This window comes from Eptatretus burgeri, chromosome 5, assembly GCF_056783735.1.
Source record: "Eptatretus burgeri isolate ZD-2024b chromosome 5, Ebu_testis_v1, whole genome shotgun sequence".
Lineage (NCBI taxonomy): Eukaryota > Metazoa > Chordata > Myxini > Myxiniformes > Myxinidae > Eptatretus > Eptatretus burgeri.
Window position 1 is genome coordinate 83,602,453 of NC_140965.1, and position 20,183 is coordinate 83,622,635.

Consider the following 20,183-nt stretch of genomic DNA (forward strand, 5'->3'; position numbering starts at 1 on the left):
TACAATTCTGGACGGGTCGCCACTCCGACACAGGATACCAGCATGTTGGCACTCATTTTGCCGACCTCGGAAGGATGACAGGCAGAGTCAACCCCACCTGGTATTAATTCAACAGCCGAGTGGGATTTGAACTCAGGATCCTCAGATCCTAAGCCCACCACCCCTAACCATTAAGCCAACACCAGGCATAAAGCCGAACAACCAACCAGTATGACATCATCACGATGTTCTATTGTTCCTTGCAGTCTGAACTCCAACTAATATGGGTTTCTTCCCCAAACAAGGGAAACTCCTGCTTTTCCTCAAAACCTGTTGGCATCAGGGCTTGGATACTCAAGTGTTGGTCAGTCAAAATTGGCTTCACCTTTCTCTGTGCTCTTGAACAAGTCTTTCACCTCGAGGAGCTTCCAGGTTCCACCCACAGAAGACCCACTTCATTAAAAATAATAATAATAATAATAATTGCACCCAGTGGAGGACAATTCCACAACTATTGCATTCAATGGCTATTGATGCAGCTGTATGTCTGTCTGCTTGTTGAGTTTCAGGAAATCAAATTGTATTCCACAAACTTGAGCATCACCTTAAAAAAAAAAACCTGCATAAGTCTTACGTTCTTGCTCTGTGTCTCTGGAAGTTGTCATCGAGCTAATCTCCATATTCTTCGATGACCAATTGTTTTCCATAGTTCAGTCTCTGATAGCTTCTTGTCTTCCTCACAAAACCATAATCCACCTTGGTCAGAGAGCTCAGATAATCGATTTGCTTGGAGCAAATAATCATGTCCATTTCATCTTAAAGATGCCTGTTTTGAAAGCCCTCTCTTTTGGCATTGAAGAACAAGAAGCAGGAATGGAAGCTTAATAATGTAGCAGTTGCCATGGTAACAATTATTATTATTCTAGACAACAGGAACCCTTTAGAAATACATGGAAGGAGCACAAAAAAAATTATATAGTGTATTGCGTAATATTTCACGAAGCAATAGAAAATTAAATAAAAGTACATGAAAGGAACACACAAAATAGCAACTACTACGTGTTGTAGAACAAATAAATCATTTCCCCCCCCAATATTTCACATACTCATTGAGACTCTGCTAGAAATGCATTGTGTTTGTGAAGTACATCCTGTTGAAAGTGACAGGTAGATATGCCTAGTTTGTATGAAAATCTGTAGAGTATGACTTCGACCTCTGGCCACGGGGCCTGCATTTCCAGTCGTTCATCTCCTTTTGTTCCAGCAATGTAATTGCTCAAAGTATTTATCATTCCCGTTTGTTTCCATCCTACCCCCATAGTAAAGTAGTGCATGCTCATTGGTGTACCAGTGTCTGTCTGTCTCTCTTGTGCACCATACTCTTCACAGAGCATCGGTGCCACCATCGGTCCTGAGGAAGGGTTATTCTTCGTGGTTTTTCCATTACCTTCCCAGCAGTAGTGAGGACAGGAATTTGTAATTTGTTCATGGTGCCGCGGCTAGTTCACCTATGCTTTGCGAAGGACACCATGGGATCTTTAACATCCACTGACTAACGCCGGCAGACGAGACACCGGTTTAACGTCCGTCCGAGGGACAGCACACAAATCGACAAATCACCCCCGCCTGTAAAACACCGGGATGACGGTTTATACCTGGGTCAGGATTTGAACCCAGGCCAGTCAGTTTCGAAGCGAGTGTGTGTATCTCCAGCCCATCCTGCCAGCCCAGTGTACCATTCTCGGGTGCAGATGAAACAATGCAGTTCAATGGAGACGTAAAGTTTCACTTTGTGCATTGACACCGTATAAAGTAACAGAAAAATACGTCCCTGCTCTGGATTTTCACTGGGCCGCTCCATTGTTTTTATCACAGAAGCACTTTTGGCGCTTTAATCTGCCTCTAGCAGCAGCAGGTATAATGATTTACAGCACGATGTGCAGCGCGAAAGGTGTGCGTGCACACTCTAAATAGCCACGGAGTGGCCTGTGCATTTTATGGTGGCATCACAGAGAAGGCAAAACAAGGCGCAAGTGGATTTAACCCTTTTTTGCTCATAAAAAGTCAGATAAACCTCACTCGGAAGATGCAGTGGCCTGCACCCTGGGAACTCGGGTTTCTTTAATCCGATCAGACCAGGCCTGAGATGAACAACCGTTCCATGTTACGGATAATGCAATTCGGGTGAAGTGTCCATGTCACGGCGATTATTAAAACGTTCGCAAGATGGCTTATCGTTGATCCTTGGAGGACCATTTCCGCGACATTGAACATACATTCATACCTTTGATATGCAGGTTAGTCCAAAAGATTGCATTTGATTGAAAAACCTGAACTGTTTACAGTCTGTACACAACATTTGCTGCTTGATATAGCATGAGGTTTTTACGACTTCTGAGTGCAGGTAGGAAGGCATGGTTTAAAAGGCCATCAGGACCGTCTGTATATATCACATGCGTGAAGTGTCAAAGCTTTTTTTATATACACATCCCCCCCTACCCCCTCCCCTTCTCTCCTTTTCCCCATGTTTATCCCATTTATCTGTTTTTGTCTATTCCTAGTATTTTAACATCCCAATCTATCCGTTCTCTCCTTCACATTCCCAAATACTGTTCTCTCCTTTCCATCCCTGTCCTCTTCCATTCCATTTTTCCTCCCTGCTATGTACCATTCCTTTTCTTCTCCTATATCTTCCCACAGTCACTTCTCTTACTTATCTTCGGACGTTCCCTTCTCTTACCTATATTCTTTCGATACATTCACTATGCACTATCTTCTTACATTCTCTTTTGCTAACTTATCTACTTACATTCCCTTCCCTATCCTCATCCCTCTCTTCCTTTTCTCAAATAGATTTTTCTCAATATTTAACTCCACCAACCCCTCCAACACTTGGTCCCTCTTTCTGTAATTAACTCCGCCATCTTAGGTGGATGGAGGATATGTTTTCACCCGTCTGTCTGTCTGTGAACAGGATATCTCAAAAAGTTATGAATGGATTTGGACGTAACTTGGTGGACAAGTTGGGTGTGTAACAAGAACGAATTGATTCGATTTTTGGTGAACATCCAGATCCTGATCTGGCCTATCAGTCGGATACAAAACCGAAACTGTTCACCCTGGCGGAGGTATGCACTCGACCGAATGGCGTTCTAATTTATAGGGTGATGGCCCCTAAAAACCCCCCTAAAAATGTTTTTTTTTTAATGTTTTTACGCTTTTTTACATATTGGAATCAAGGTCTTGGTCCGAGTTCTGAAAAACTGTGAATCATTTTCGATTTCTTTCTTGTACTTTTGCGACGTCATGATCTTTCGATCTTCATCCTTTCCGGCTTAACGTCCACCTTGTATCCATGAATCGAGCTCCATCACGGAAACCTTCATTCACTTCGGCACCTCGTCCCGTGTAACCAAGGCGATGCAAACTGCCGCAAACTGCCGTCTTGGACTATTCAGCGGGTCATCTTGGACTGTGCAGACTGCAGGCCGGGCAATCCCATCAGTCACTCTCTCTCCGTCACGTCACTCCCTGGCGGGGTGCTGGGGAGAGGGGACATCAGCATAGTGTGAATCCCCTTGCACGGGACTGGAGGGATTTGAAGAATCTGCTCATTCACGCGTTCGGACCGACAGACAAACGTGATAACGGGAGCCATTGACAAGGCAAATCGCGTTACACCCCAAAATTGCTTCGCAGGAGCGCGCTGGAGCTGGGGGTGGATGAACTGATCTACAGCGGAGACCGTAACGCGATTGCGCCTCGCCTTAAGCCCTTCACCGGTGCTTTAACGACGTTACGATGCGGCGTGGGTGTGAGCGACCCGGACGGGCTCGGGACTAATGTAATCGGTGCGGGATCCGTGCTCCGGCAGAGAGTGTGCGTAACGCGGTTACTGCGCACGGTCTCGCGCCACCCGCTCCCCGGGATTCAAACGTATGTGCTGGTAATTGAGAGTAGGGACCCTCCGGACAGGGTTTTCTTCGAGGCCTGAAGGCTCCCGAGAGCGTCCCTTGCACATTGCTCCCACGGTTAAGATGTTGTTGGTGAAACGAAATGCCTAATGTTCCTCCCAGTCTCAAGCTGTGGACTACAGATGTCACACGGAGCACGATACCCTGGATGGGAGTGGACAATGTTGTTGGGAGACATGTTTCGTGATTCGTGATTTGTGATCGACTGCGTTTGCCATGTGCGAAGCCTTACAAGAGGTCGAATCTCTTGGTTTCTAATCGTCGTCGACACTGCCATGGATTAGGAGGGCCATTGGGCTATTAAAATCTCCAGCGCTTCACGTGGCCTTTCATTTCAAGGGCCATCCATTCAACTCACAAGTCTCACATAGCATCCAACTCTAGGTTTCAGCTTTCATTTTTTCCAATTTCTCAAACAAGGAGACCTTTACAAGTATGGGTGTCCTCTTGACATTTGATGCTGTTCCACGTTGTTCTTAAACACAATGAAATCCATTGCTTAATCGTGTCCAATTCCTGAGTTTATCGTCGTTTCCCCCTTCTCTACCTCTTTAACAGCCCCAAAGATTCACACCTCGTGCGGTGGTCCAGGGAACGTTTCTGACCCAAGTGTTTTATGAAACGGTTGGCCAGGCTTGACGTTCGACTGAAGGTGATTTGGGCAGGAATTTGTGATTTGTTCAAGTCTCAGCGATATTTCGCCAACTGTTCGCGAACGACACCAACCGAGCAATCTCTAACATTTACTGAATAATGCTCGCAGAGGGGACACCCAGCCTAACGTCCATCCGAGGGACACACATTGATGCCTCACCCTGCCTCTGAGACATTGGGATGGCAGTTTTTACCTGGTTCGGGATTCAAACCCAGGCTAGACAACTTAAAGCGAGTGTGCGTACCTCAAGACCATCCTGCCAGCCCTTCTGTTTATATTCACTTGTTGATTGATAATGACCAACCAGGTTTGGTAATTTGTGAGCTATTATTTACTAGTGAATGAGTTCCTGACAAATTGCTCGGGTTGTTCAAGACTCAAGGTGAGCTATGGAACTGAAATTTCCATGTAAGCAGTGTACTTTTATATTACAGTGATGAAACGTTAAAAAAGATGTTGTACACAATGCGAGCACAGTTTTCATTATTCATTATTTTTGCAACACTAGTTGTACAAGTCGGGAAGCAATTCAAAAAGGCCATTGTTTTTTCATTCGGATGAAATTACCTGTTGTCTTGGAAGTGGTCAGGTTATGTCGATGGGCTTAATTCCACGTGTAATTTTGATCCGAACAAGTTCAGAGTAGATATCGATAATTAAATTTCGTTTATTATCTGTATGATAAAGTTATGCCTGGCATGATATCTTAGAAGTATGTGCACTCGCCTCTGAGCCGTCTAGCCTGGGTTTGAAACCCGATCCAGCTACAAACTGCCATCCTGGTGTTTAGCATGCCAGCCGAGGCATCAAGGCGCGTGCCCGCTCTTGGCTGGACATTGAGCCGGAAGATCCGTCCTGGTCGTTGGTGGACCTTAAATATTGTTTGGTGTCTTGTATGAAGAGTGGACGATTTATCGCCAGGAAACTGAACAAATCACAAATTGCTGCCACCTTCAGTCGAACGTCTGATTTTGTCAGCCAGTTTGTGAAAGACTTGGGTCAAAGACTTTCACTGGCCTGACCCAACAAGAAAGTGGGAATAATTGGGGCATTAAAGTAATGGTAATTAGTTATAATATTTGTAGTTCGTGTGCCACACCACAAAAATTGCTTGTAGTTTATTATCCCCGCGTGGCGGAAGGGGGATATTGTTGTCACCCAGGTCATCCGGCTGTCCGTCCGGCCGTCCATCCGGGCGTCAACATTTATAGCTGTGAGTGCGATAACTCATAAACTGTTCGCCATATCGATTTGAAATTTGGGTCACACATGTACCACCTGAAAAGGAAGAACCCTATTGATTTTGGACGTGGCCGGATCCAATATGGCCGACTGTGGCGGCATTTGAAATAAATGTTTCAATGGCGGGGGATTCCCCATCTCTGATGGTATATTTGTTATCCATAAGAATAGGCAAACAAGGCAATAAAGAAAAAAAACAAAACAATGGCAGCAGGACATATTAGTGGTCTAATAGGTTTCTATAGAAATGGTAACATCCCATAATATAAAGGGATGTTACCATTTCTTTTTATATAAAGGGAAATTGTAATAGTGACGCAAAATATAAGCTAATTGATAACAAGCATACATGTAATAATGAGCAACAGGAGAAACAGAACGGGGCAGAATAAAACGAGAGAAGAGTAAAAGTATCTACAGGACTGAAGGTCAGCGCGCACAATGGAGAAGTCCGTAAATCCAGGTACGAGGACAAAAAAGACTGATCGGTAAGATGGTAAAGGCAGTTCCTCATTGACTATAGCTACCTCATTGCCAGGAGGATGGACAGACAGAGAGACTGCACTGGAAGTCCGAAGACACAGATGGACACGCTGTAAGTCGGTGCTCCAGTGCTGTCATGCTAGGATCTACTGCGGAGCAGTAATGTCCTCGAACTTGCAGAAATTTCCACCGAATGGGCCCGAGCTCACCGCAGCAGGTGCAGAGGCTAGTAAGCATGGGGATTCATCGAAGGACAAAAAAAAGGTCACTGGTAAGGTGTCAGCTTAAATAATTACATCAGAGAGGTTTTCTGAGCGCGGAGGAAAGACTCTAAAATGAAATTCCAAGTTGGATTAATATGGCTTTGTGCCCCCCTCCCAATCCACCTCCCTCCATTAGAATCAAATTCCACATTTAAAACTGTTATCCACCCCTACAGTTCCTTTGGAGCACACGAAGGAGTTGTCATGGGGGAGAGGACCACACTAACTTGAAAACTGCATGCAATCATGAGGAGCTTCATCCTAAAAGTGGTGATTAGCTGGGCAGTTGAACAAACATGGCTGGTGACAGATGACGGGGTGGGCCAGGCAGTAACGAAAACGTTAATTGCCAGAAGCTAATGGTGGAAAATAAATATCTTGGTGGCTGGTGAGAAAGCAATGACTGATAATGACTTAAGGGCTCGATGCTTGGTGTTAGCTCAAGCCAAAGACTCCCCAAAAATTGCCTTCCTGAGCAAAGATAACATGGACACTGATATGGACATTGTTTACATTTAATCTGAGGAATAACCCACTGTTTCTTTCTGGAGTGATGTCATAATTTGAAAGTTATGCCAGGATGAGTAATGGTGAACGTGTGTCTAAGGGCCCCGACTCTGCTGGAATCCATGCTATTGAGTTACAGGTATATGTACATATATGTATATGTCAATATCTTAGAGGCACAAGCACTCGCCTCCGCGCTGCCTAACCCAGGCTTGAATCCTGACCCAGTCGTGGGGCAACTTAGCATCACAATTGTGCATTTTGTGAGGAAAGCACCAAATTTGGCACACTAGTAGCCTATGATATTATGAACAGATTTGGATATTGGGCCATCTCAAAATTTTTGATGGCAGTGGAAAATGGCTGCCACAGCCATCAGCGGCTGAATTTGAGATGGCCCAATATCCAAATCTGTTCATGATATGATTGGCTACTAGTGTGCCAAATTTGGTGCTTTCCTCACAAAATGCACAATTGTTATGCGATATTTAGCTAAGTTTCCCCACTACAGCTATAAATTGTCGTCCTGGTGTTTTGCACGCCAGGCGAGGCATCAAGGTGTGCACCATCCCTTGAATGGACGTGAAGCTGGAGGACCCATCTGCTTGCACTGGTCATTGGTACGGATTAAAGATCCCAGGGTGCCTTCCGTGAAGTGTCGGCGAGTTGTCGCCGATACACTGAACAAACTACAAATTCCTGTCACCTTCAGTTGAACATCAGGCCTGGCTAGCTGGTTCGTGAAGGACTCGGGTTAAAAAGGTTCCCCCCCCCCACACACACACACACAACTCCACAAGAAGGTGGGAACAATTGGGATCCATGAAAGATGTAGAGGAGGAGTAGTAGTAGTGAGTAAATATGTTTTTGTACAATTAACCTTTCCCACTTTGTCACATTTTAAACGATTTGTATTATGGATAAGAGTACAAGTCTTCTGATACCCTTTTGCTCGATGTGCATCGTTTTTCCGTCCAATTTCCAAATCAAAGCTTGAGATAATGTTTACAGAGGAGTAAGCAAATTCCTTCCATTAATAGGCAGCATGGAAACACTGTAAGTGATTTCTTTTTCTTTTATTTTTTTTTGAGTAGGCAAGAGGTGACGAGAAGGAGAGGTGGGTGAGTTGAGGGGTTAATTTGATTTCGAAATGCTCACAGAATTCTCCGCGACATGAGCAGTGAAGGCGTCTGGCAGAAATCCAATCCAGAAATTATAGTCCAACACAGCACTAACCTAATAACAGCCTCCTTTGCAGCCCTCTATTTTTCTACAAAATTAGTTTAAATCGCTGCATCTCTAAATGAGTTTTAAATGAAAAATGCATTTAAAGCAGAAAAGCACGCGCATGGCCGCAACCCGAAGATTCCGTGCGAATTTCTGCACGGACACGGAGCGAAAACTCTGTAAGGAGGCTTTTCGACGTGTACACTGTGCTCCCCCACTACTATTCAGCGGACACATCCGAGATGGAGTTCACAATGTCGTGCCATGAGTCTCTTGTCCATCGTCGGTGTCTGCATGTCCGCTATGTCATGCTGGATATCCCTTGCTACGCGGTCGATGTAGTTCAGTGGCCTTCTTCCTCTGGTTTGGCAAGGCAATCTCAAGCAGATCACGTCAGATATAATTTGGTCCTTGGCGCGGAAACAGTGACCAGCGAAACGTGTTCCGCGACGACCTGCAATGGTAGAAATGGGTGCTATGTCTCCGTAGATCTCTGCTTTTGTTCTGTGGTACCCGCCAGCTGATGTTCTGAACTCTCATAAGAAACCGAGTATATGTGCCAGGTCCTGCAGGGCCTCCTTCATGGTCCATGTCTCTGATCCATATAAGAGTATATTCTCTGCAGAAGCTTTAAAGAATGCAAGTTGGGTAGATCTCCCCGGTGCGAGCGCCTTGTCGCCAATGAGCTTGCTACGTACTACGGTGGACCTTTGCAGATCCGGACTGAAGTTGTGCTGTCAATAACTCGCCTACTCTTCGCGGAGAACACATTGGGATCCTTAACATCCACTGCATGTTTAATGCTCGCAGACGGAACTCCCGACTTAACATCCATCCGAAGGACGGCACACACATTGATGAATTACCCTGTCTGAGAAACTCCAGGGTGATAGTTTTTCACTGGGTCGGGATTCAAATCCAGGCTTGACAGCTCAGATGCCAGTGTGCATGTAGCACGAGGCTATCCTGCAGGTCCGGTTTTCTACGGTATTGCATGTTCCATAGGAACCAGCATTCATGTCCGCTTTGAGGCTGCAGGGTTCTGCAAAACTGCTTGCGTGATGTTTTGTAATAAAATTAGATGAACGACGTTGTGCAGACGCGTTCACTTTAGTTCCTACATATTACGCTGTGCACACCTTTACACGGTATGGTATTGCATTCTGGTTAATGAAAGTTTGTCGAGAAAACTCAATAACCCTTGTCGTTATACATGCAGCCAAGCAATATCCATACTCCATTTTTTTCTTTTCTTTTTTTCTCATTTTCATACCTGGCAGGTATGGTTTCAGAACCGAAGAGCAAAGTGGCGCAAGATGGAGCGGGGTAACGCAGACTCTGATGAAGGCAAAGAAAGTCCAGCCGCCGAAAACAATGCGACTGCATCGAAACCGCGATCTCCAACACCCGAGCCTCCTCGTCCCCGAAAGGAAGCGCTGACTCCTCTTTCTAGGTGATGACCTGGCCTTCAATTGTGCTGTGTGTGATCATTGTTCATTTACCTTGTACAAATGTACTCCTAATCCTTACAGCGAAGATTACCTTGTAAGAAAATTTGATCGTCTCGGGGCTTGAAGACCACAAACGCATTGAGCATTCCACACCCTGACTCGACTTGGGTATCTCAAGAACCTGAATCCTCTAAATGCCATAATTTTGTGATGGAATCCTCACCTTCGATAAATTAGACACGAGTAGAAAGTTCATGCGACGGAAGACTGTCCTACCAACCGCCGGGGCATCTTGTGCTGAAGATTCTTTCGCGCTTTCCCTCGATGGAAGTTGAATAATCGACAGCATATAGTTTTCCTTTAGTGCCCCCTTTCACTTTTAGGAATGGTAAAAAGTTACACAAGCCAAGAAAGATCCGCCAGTTGACAAACGGAATTTCCTGATTCATCAGAAAGTTGGCCGCTGAATTAATATACCAGGTGGTTGACTCAGCCTGTCATCCTTCTGAGGTTGGCGAAATGAGTACCAGTGTACTGGTGGAGGGGCACAGCATCAGCGGCATAGTCACGCTCCAACAAAACGATGGCTACCCGGCAGCCAAGCTGCCACACGCAAATAGATGCATGCAGGTGTACAGACACACTAGCCCACCTGTTCTTTCCAGTAGGCTTGTGTTTTCTGAATGAACGAGCGATAATATCGTCGCATCACGTAGCACCATCAACTCTAGTGGCCTGTTTAAACAGGTTAGGTGTCAAAGCGACGGGATCTAAATGAATTAGCCAGCATTGCAACCCATCCCTCGGTCGAGAGTGGCAAAAAAAACCGAGTGTGCTCTTTTTCCTCCGTTGGAAAAAATTTGGTCCTTATCCCAGGCGTTCCGACGGACTTCATAACTCCATTTTCTTCATATTACAGCCCTAATAAATTGCTCGACATGCAAGGAAATCTCAAGGCACTCAACATTTATCTCGGATTCATCTTGGATTATTCGATTATTCGGAAAAGTTTTCTTACCTGTGACCGTATTACCTTTAAGTTGAGCAGGATTTCTCGAACCCAGTCGAAGAAGCCAACCTGCCTCCTTGCGAGTTGTCTAATTCCGGAGAGCGTGGGTGAGAGAAGGAGGGACACTTTAATATGGAAACTTTTGAGTTTATAAAACTTTTTGAAGATTAGGTTTATGAGGAAGAACGAGGACTACAGGAGAACACAGGGGGGGCGCATATGATGGGTACAGAAGCAAAGTCTCAGAAAGCAAGACAGGAAAGTTGGAAAGAGGTGGGCTTGGTTAATGGGGGTAGAAAAGATCATGGTTTTGTATGGGGGATCATTTGAGATGGTGGTGAACAGTTGACTTGAAAACCTTGAGGGACGAATGAGTTTGAAGAGAATGTGGAAGTTGGTTCCACAGGCGGGAGAAAAGACGAAAAAAAATGAGTGCGATTCTGCATTTTTTTGGAGTTTCACCAAGAGAGAGTTGTTCGCAGACCTTGAGCGCCCAGCTGAAACATGAGGGAGAGCAGAGGGTGCAAGATCTTGAAGGCCTTGGTTTCCGCAGCATCAAGCTGAGCAAGGTGCGAGGCAGCGGGTGTGAGCCGAAAGGGGAGAGCAATACTCCATCAGTACTCCAAATTGAGAAAAGGAAAACATGGAGGATAATGGGAGAGAGAAATGAGGGTAGGAAAAATGTGAGAAGAGCAGGAAGAGAATGGAAACAGATTTGGTAGGAGATTGGAGTGAAGAGGGGGGGGAGGGATATGTAGGGAGTGTGATGGTGGGAAGGAAGTGTGAAAGTGGGGAACATGGGGGGGGTGTGGAGGGGTTGAATCAAAAAAACAATTCCACCGTATTTGCATACGTAATAAATAGATGGTCTCATGTGGATAATGTTAATGGCATTGTACATTTGTAAAGCATGCATTGATATGTGATGCCTTCCTCCTGGGCCCGAAGCGAACAGCTGCACAGCTTGCTCTAGTACAGGCTGGCAAAACGATAATGACGTTTACAATATTCCAAGCAGCACAATAATTGAGATATTAATAACCTTAAAATTCATCACGGGTTATAGTCGTGCAGCATTCATAATTAATTTATGTTGATGCTTGCAAATTGGTTCTCATTACCAACATGACAGTGACATAAGAATTCAAGATCCTAATGACAACTTCAAGCAGGCACCTTGTCCAGATGGTGGCGGCGAGTTGAGAGGTGGCCAATTCGCCATGAACTTGGGGTCTTAGGGCAAGGCAAAGACCATTCTTTATCATGGAGAGCAAGCATGTTTGGGAAGTCATACTTTTAGAGGTCGTTCGAGCGCTGCCCGACTCTCCTTCCCCCATGCACCCTTCCTTCATATCCTTCTAAACCACTACCTCCACCAGGCCGCACAGGCCTGAGCCTAAGCATTCACCACATCCTAATGACAACTTCAAGCAGGCACGTTGTCAAGATGGTGGCGAGTTGAGAGGTGACCAATCCGCCATGCACTTAGGGCAAGGCAAAGACCGGTCTTTATCATAGAGAGCAAGCATGTTTGGGAAGTCATACTTTTAGAGGTCGTTCGCGCGCTGCCCAACTCTCCTTCCCCATGCACCCTTCCTTCATATCCTTCTAAACCACTACCTCCACCAGGCCGCACAGGCCTGAGCCTAAGCATTCACCACATCCTAATGCATCCCCAAAGGCCTGGCAGATGCATCGGCGTTCCCAAAGGCTCCGGGTTTGCGGCCACAAAGCCATCCCATCAGCCCTTCGGCCTTCACCAGTGCCTCCGGTAATGAATGGATGAATTGCCCATTCATGTGAAGTGTAGGTTCGTTGGCTTTGCGAGCCGTGCCCGCACTCTATCGCGGCCGCTGGCCGAAGCGAGGAATCATGAATATTTCAAGGAGTCCGAGCGCCGTGTCGTGAAATACAGCTTGTCCCACCTTGTACGGAGAGGGAAGTGTGACAGAACCAAAGCGTTTGCATCATGGCCGCCCAACGAAGCCGCAGATGTATCCCAGATGATCAGAATTCTGAGGCCTTGTCAACGTCCCAGGGTTTCTCAGATAAAAAGAGCACGACACAAATGACTCCTTTTTTTTTTTTTACAACTGTCGGTTTGTTCTTTTAGTGCTCTATCAGTTCTTTGTAATCCCACAATGAAGTCATCACAACAAGTTGTTCCTCCACATCTCACCAATAATGCTACCCTCTAAGATCCATTAGGAGATCCCATTACACGTTTCTAATTCCTTGCCTTTGGAACACATTGGGGAACGTCATAAAATCTGAGGATTATGCTCGATTGTGATTTTGTTAAAGGAGATCGAGAAGCTATTGTTTGCAGTGGATTTGCAGTTTTAAATTACATTATAGGATTTGATATTTCTGAATCAAATGTAATCTAATCAAACGAAGTGTAATCTTGCGCACAGACCAGAGATGCTGTGAGCTCTTTCTATACATCGTGTGGTGCATTCTTGTCCATTGTTCCAAACCGACGTGTAATCAACATCCAGTAACATCATCTGGACCTGTAACATCCAGGGTCATGGCATATGGTGACCTTTGGCATGTGATTCTGATATGAGACTGCAATGCCAACAGACGAGGAAGAAGAATGATGCAGGATTTGCCCCAAAAGGCAAAGTTCGTGTGGTTCTTCCGTGGTTTTTCCAGTGGGTTCAACTCTATTCCTCTTCTTGTTGTTGCGTATGGCAGCTTGGCTGCCGGGTAGCTATCATTTTGTTGGGGCGCGACGATGCCGCTGATGCCGTGCCCCTATACCGAAATGCTGATACTCATTTTGCTGACCTCGGAATGATGACAGGCTGTCAACTCCACCTGATGTTAATTCAGTGGCCAATGGAGCTCGAAACCCAGGTCCCGAAGATCCCAAGCCAGTCACCTTAACCACTAAGCCAACACCATGCTTACTCTATTCCTCTTGAATTGTGTTACACATTGAGACACTGTCATGTGGAATGTGAACAAAGTTCACAAATGTTACTTATTATGGAAAACTAAGCAGTCAAACAGGAGTAAATTATCCTTCTCCTTCTCTCTTCTTTCTCCATCCTCGTATTTTGAAGAAGTGAACTCCATATTCAACGATTAGAAATCTCCACGTAAAAATTTACATAGTTTCAAGATTTTTGTGAACGATGTATAACAAATGGTCTTTATAAAATAAGAAATATTGCTGAGAAAAGAAGTTGTACCTGCATACCGTTTAGAGCGGTACTGGCTCTTCGTGACTTAAACATCAGCACTTCTCCCTTGAGGTCCTCAAGTTCTATCACTGCATCCGTAATGTGGATTTTAGAAGTAAAGCCTCCATGTGACTCTGGCTCTGCAAAGTTGCAGACAACGTGTTAGGACAGGAATTTGGAATTTAGCCTGCAATAAGCCGGCACACAATGGCCTACTCTTGCCAATTACATAATTCCAATATGAACTCTCAAATAATCGGCAATGTCTTCCATCTCTCAAAATTATCTCCCACCAACATTGCAATCTTTCTTTCCACTTTATCTCATACATTTTCCTTTCTCTATACACCTCTGAAGCCGGTGACACAAAATGGCCGAGCTATTTTTCCCTGGAAATGCCAATGACCTGGCTGTTTTTCATGTGAATGTGTCATATGGGATTTATACGCAAGTGTGTCATCTCTGTCCTTTCTTTTTGTCCCACATTCAGCCCCCGCCTGGCATTTGGACCAACTGCACTGTCGTCGCCTGCGTGCTTCCCAGCGATGCTTGCGCTCACGTCTGCATCATATGCTCATGCACTCTCCCACTCGACCAAAGGTACTTTATTCCACAGTCAAGTCATAGATGGTTTTGGGACACGTTTATTTTACAATGGATGAAGTCGCAGATCGTTTTAGGTTCCAAACCGTAGAGTATTACACTCAACATATATCTTTGCTCGAGGACAATCTTGAACTCGTCATGAACATAGAGACATCTCTGAGTACAAGAGCAGATTCTACATGTTGTGAGAACAATGACGTCAAAAAAACAAAACAATATACAGATGAATAAGCAAATAGATGCACAATGGTAGGTTATGGGCTGTGTACTTATAACATGTGTGCAGTGTTGGTGGAGGTTGTTGTTAGAACAGATGCATACACTGTCCATTTGGGAGCAGGTGGATGAGGCAACATTTCTGCCATACTTCCGTACTTGATAAATTAATGCAGTTCAAGGTTGTAACATCCACTGGATACAATCACATGAGGCATGTTTTTTGGATACATGATTTTGGATACTGGATACAATTCTATGTTTTTGAGGTACACGAGATGTGGGACTAAAAAGAATTTGTTAATTACCCCACGCACGCGAAGCAAAAAGCGGGGTTAAGGAACGAGTTCACGTTCGTCCGTCTAATGTTTAGTTTATGATTGTGAGACTATGATTGAGGAACAACTCATTGAAATCGAATGTTATATTTGGAACATAAATCAGAACATGAATAGGAAGACGAGTCTTTCGTTTTAACCTTACTTTGGCTTTGAAGTCGTCCCAACTGCACGTGCGCGGAGAGGAGCGAGATCATATTTTAACTGTCTGTCTGCCTGCCTGATGGCCAAACAAAATGGAAAATCATTCCAAACAGGAAGGCGAGCTGTTTTTATAAGGATATCATAGAGGACACAAACAACAAGCACGAAAAACGAATGTAATGTTTAATGTGTGATATCGGGTGATGCAACAAACACTGCGGAAAATGACAGTGAAACTTGGAATTCATTTATTTTGCAATTTTGCAATTGAAACAAGTTTTGCAATCTTTGTTTTATTTAAATTTAATTATATACTCAAACAAGGTAGAACACAAATTGCCTGTCATAATACTTCCAAGAACCTCCAGTTTTGCAGTACTATACAGTCCCTCAATTTAAACAAAAGTTCAATGGGGTTAGTGTATAACGGTGGTGTTCGAGACTGCTTCGGGACTTCTTGAATAGCACTAAACTTCCAGATTTATTTTTTAACAGGTGTTTAAATCATTATTTTGTTAAACTTGAAGTGCTGTATAAACTTGAACACTGGATGGGTTATCAGATTTTTCTCCTTGCATCATGAATGAACTCTCTAGTTTCCTCCCCCACCGAAGGTGAAGGAGGTTATGTTTTCACCCCTTTCTGTTTGTTTATTACCTGCAAAATCGAAGATTTTACAAGTATATTGGTCAGTCAATTTTGTCTGTCTGTTTAATTACCTGCAGGTCACAGTTTTAAACCGATCTTTACGAAACTTCACTGCATGGTAGAGTTTGTCATAGGGAAGAAGCTTGTTGTTTTTGAGGTCAAAAGGTTAACGTAGGCCAAAGATCAACAACTAAGGTGGTATTTCTAAAATCCTCAATTTTCATCTGATTGACTTGAAATTTGAAGACCATTTACATATCAGGTCACTGAATTCAAGCACCTATTAGTTTTGAGATCAACATTGGCCAAAAGGCCAATTTGGGCCAAATTTTATAAAATCCTCAATTTTCACCCTATTGACTTGATATTTGAAGACCATTTACATATCAGGTCACTGAATTCAACCACCTATTAGTTTTGAGGTCACCATAAGCCAAAAGGTTAACACGGACTAGATTTCTAAAATCCTTAATTTTCTTCCGATTAACTTGAAATTTGAAGAGCATTCGCATATCGTCACTGAATTCACCACGTATTAATTTTGAGGTAAACATAGGCCAAAATAGGCCAATTTGGGCCAAATTTTCTAAAATCCTCAATTTTTATCCGATTGACTTGAAATTTGAAGAGGATTTATATTTCAGGTCACTGAATTAAATTAACCAATTGTTTTTGAGGTGAAATATGTTTTATGCACTTTGCAAGTATCGTGCTCTGCATGTCTTCTTGTTACTTACGAAATCTAAAGATTTTGTAAGTATATTGATGACTTCCGTCCTCTGTTGGTGTGTTTGTGTGTTTGTTTGTAGGCACGATAACTCGAGAACGGAAGAAGCTTCCAATGTCAAATTACACCACGTGATTCAGGAGGGTGATGGCTAGCGCCGATTAAATTTTGGTCAAAATCGGTCAAAGGTCAAGGTCACAGTGAGGTCAAACATAATTCCGTACATTCATGTGGAGAAATGGAGTATTTTTGCTTCGGTCGATGTTACGAGTTCGTTGTAACTTCGATTTTAATTTTGTCTTCGGTTGTTGCGATCGCTTAGGATGCTTAACACTCGGTTGTCGAAATTGTGGTAAAAATCAGAAGTTTTGGAGACGTTTTAAGATTGTATAAAAAATATTTCACTCGCCGCGTCACGGCTCGTCATGTGGTGCAGCGCGCTCGAGCAGACGCGTCGCTGAGTCACGTAAAGGTTTTCCGTGTGCGCGCTGATGGTGTTTTCGATAAAGATGGTGCTTAAAACTCATTTTTTTATCCCAATAAAGGATATCGTCGCATGCCTGACTTGCTAAGCCGTCGGATTATGTAAAGATTGTTGGTGGATGGCCGAATATTACGGTTTTGTGACTTTGATAAAATAATCTTAAATAATTGCGTGGAGAAATGGAGATTTTTGCTTCGGTCGACGTTACGATTTTTGATGGTTTGGTGCAGATTCATCGTAGAAAATTCTTGTTTGCGTCGCTACCTTCTCTTGAGACAGCTTTTATTAGACAAGGTCAGAGGTCAAGTTGACGATTTCGTAAGTACCAGTCTATGACTGCTTGTTTGTTTGTCTGTTTGTTCATCTGTCTGTGTGCAAGATATCTCAAATAGTTTTGGACGGATTTGGATGAAATTTTGTGGACAGGTTGGGTGTGTGACAAGGACGAACTGATTAGATTTTGGTGAAGATCTGGATCCAGATACTATCATTTTTTAAGTGATTCTTCACCATTGAGAGATAGGGCCAAAAACGATATGTTGGATGATATTTCAAAAATGTATTGGTTCCGATATATTCTCGTGGATTAGGCATTGCATGGTGGAGGTATGCGCTCTACCAAGTGCCCTTCTAGTGTTTTTTTGTTTCTCCTTGCATCATGTAGAATGTGATGTGCAACTGTATAACATGAAGTCCTCCAAAGACACATGCTGACAAACACCTTCTCACCTCCAACACCACTAGGAAACCTATTATGTCCTTGCTGCGTGCCAGATCCTCTGGGTTTGGCTCTGTTTCCGCCAACCTATGGACCGCCTCCACCACCTCCACTCGGTCCTCAAAGAGGCGCGAGCCTCGCCGCATTGCGGGTGCGTGCCCGAGAACATGCCGCGGCCCTACTACATACGGCGCGGTTACTGCCACCGGCCACCCTGGCACCACCACCGCCAATATCACACATCCGTACTGCTACTGGTCTACATCCAGTTCGACTGACAACAAACCCAGGTGTCTTGACATCTGCTGGAACCCAGACCCAACCTTGTGGTACCACTGTAGAGCCGGACGCAACCGTTGCATCTAATGGAACTGAGGACTTGAGGCAAGAGGAGATGTAATGTAATTTTTGGCAAGACACAATGTCATGATTGCCTGACATGCCATCATAGTAGGATGAAAAGAAATGGTCCATGGCTACTTTACCTGCCATATTTCCATTTACCTGTCCAGCACATTTGAAAGATCAAGTTGGGATTCGGTCCAGGAATTTCCTTTCAGTTGCCTGTGCAGTGAAGGGTGAGGAGGAAAGATATCAGTTGCTGCAGCATGTTTAGGCCAACATTACCCAAGTGGAATTTACAAGGAACAAACTGTCCTTTTGTCAGATCTTTTTGATCACCAGTTGCAAGGTCATCTATTGCTGCAAGACTTGAAACTAAGACTGCATTTCTGAGTAATATTGGAGGGCCACTATAATCGTATCCTCTGAGGATATACCTGTAATTTATGATAGCCATATTGTGAGAGAAAGAAAAGGAAAAAAGGAAAACTGCATTGAAGGCATTGTATGAATACTGAGAGTTGAATGAAGCACAAGATGTTGATTAGTGGATCTTTGGATGATACCATGGAAACCTGCTCAACAATGGGCAAGATTTCATATGTTGCGAAGCACAGCCCAAGACGTGACTGTCCTATCTCATATTTGATTTATTATTATTATTATTATTATTAATATTAATATAATGATTATCATCCCTAAACTATGGCAGGTACTTGTTTGGACAAATTTTGGTTCATTCCATGACTCGTATACCTGTGAACTCCCATGAACCTGTCAAAAAATCCTCTAATGTTCATGGAATAAACTTTCCTTGACTCAGAATGAAACATTCTTTTGTACCTCGTGTCGTACAGACTGCGTGGCTCATTGCAATGGCTGTTGGTGACCTCAACTGCCTTCTGTTAGGATATCCTCATCATCAATGTACTATCGTCTTATGGGTTCTGCTGGGTGGTTTGACGTCCGCTGCCTTCACAGCAGGCCATCAAGGCAGAAATTTGTAATTTATTCCAGGTGCCGGTGATAACTCACCTATTCTTTGCAAAGGACACAGTAGGATAGATAGAATCTACCAGCTAATGCTGGCAGATGGGATACCCAGTCTGCCAGCCATCTGAGGGATGGTGTGCACATTGATGCCATCCATGCTCTGCCTGTAAAACACCAGGATGATAGTTTATAACTGGGGTTTGAGATTCAAACCCAGGCTAGACAGCCCAGAGGCAAGTGTGCATACCCTGAGGCTAGTGTGCGTGTGTGTGTGTGTGTGTGTGTGTGTGTGTGTGTGTGTGTGTGTGTGTGTGTATGTGGTGGACCCCCAAAAGTTTATCTAGTAAGACAACAAACCCATCCCATCACAGCCATTGCTTCACGATTTGTGAGGAAGTGTCAAACGACACACAGACACATTGCCATTTTAAATCATAGGATACCTAAGTCAGGGAGATGTGGTTTTACATTTGGGAATAAAAGATGATAAAAATCAGTTCTCCAACCTCAGCATATCATGACGTCACCATCAATGTCTGACCCTTCGAGGACATCTCAGCATGATTTAAGCCTAAATGGTGAAGTTCATTACACCACAAAAAGAGAAAGAGCAGACCTGCAGACAAATTTCACCCTTGTTAGAGATCATCAGCACAGCATAATGCTTAAAATCGACTGCTTGGGCTTAACTTCCTTTTCGACTTTTGGTGGTAAACTCCTTAATTGTGATTGAAAGTGATTGGTCACACCTGAGCTAATTTACACTTGCTATCATAAGGGGGGGGGGGAGTGGATACTTATCCAACCAACATATTCTAGTTTTGTATTTTCAATTAGTTTTATGAAGTTTGTGGAATTTTGTTTTTCACTTGGAAGTTGTGGGTTATGATGTGTAAATAAAGGTGGAAAAAGTCTGATTTAATGCAATTTAATTCCAGGCTACAAGGCAACAAAAGGTTAAAATTTTGAAATGGGGTGTAGAC

General features: G+C 43.9%; 1 protein-coding gene across 2 annotated transcripts in view; it reads left to right on the forward strand.

Moving 5' to 3' along the window:
• LOC147026856 (dorsal root ganglia homeobox protein-like) overlaps positions 1–19,959 on the forward strand; it is a 48,514-nt gene extending 28,555 nt beyond the window's left edge. For both annotated transcript variants that reach the window (XM_085882706.1, XM_085882707.1), the window contains 3 exons: positions 9,611–9,783; positions 14,475–14,584; positions 17,892–19,959. In XM_085882706.1, the coding sequence (XP_085738832.1) occupies positions 9,611–9,783; positions 14,475–14,584; positions 17,892–18,265 (657 nt within the window). In that variant the 3' untranslated portion in view covers positions 18,266–19,959. The remainder of the gene's footprint in view (positions 1–9,610; positions 9,784–14,474; positions 14,585–17,891) is intronic.
• Positions 19,960–20,183: the final 224 nt, after the last annotated feature.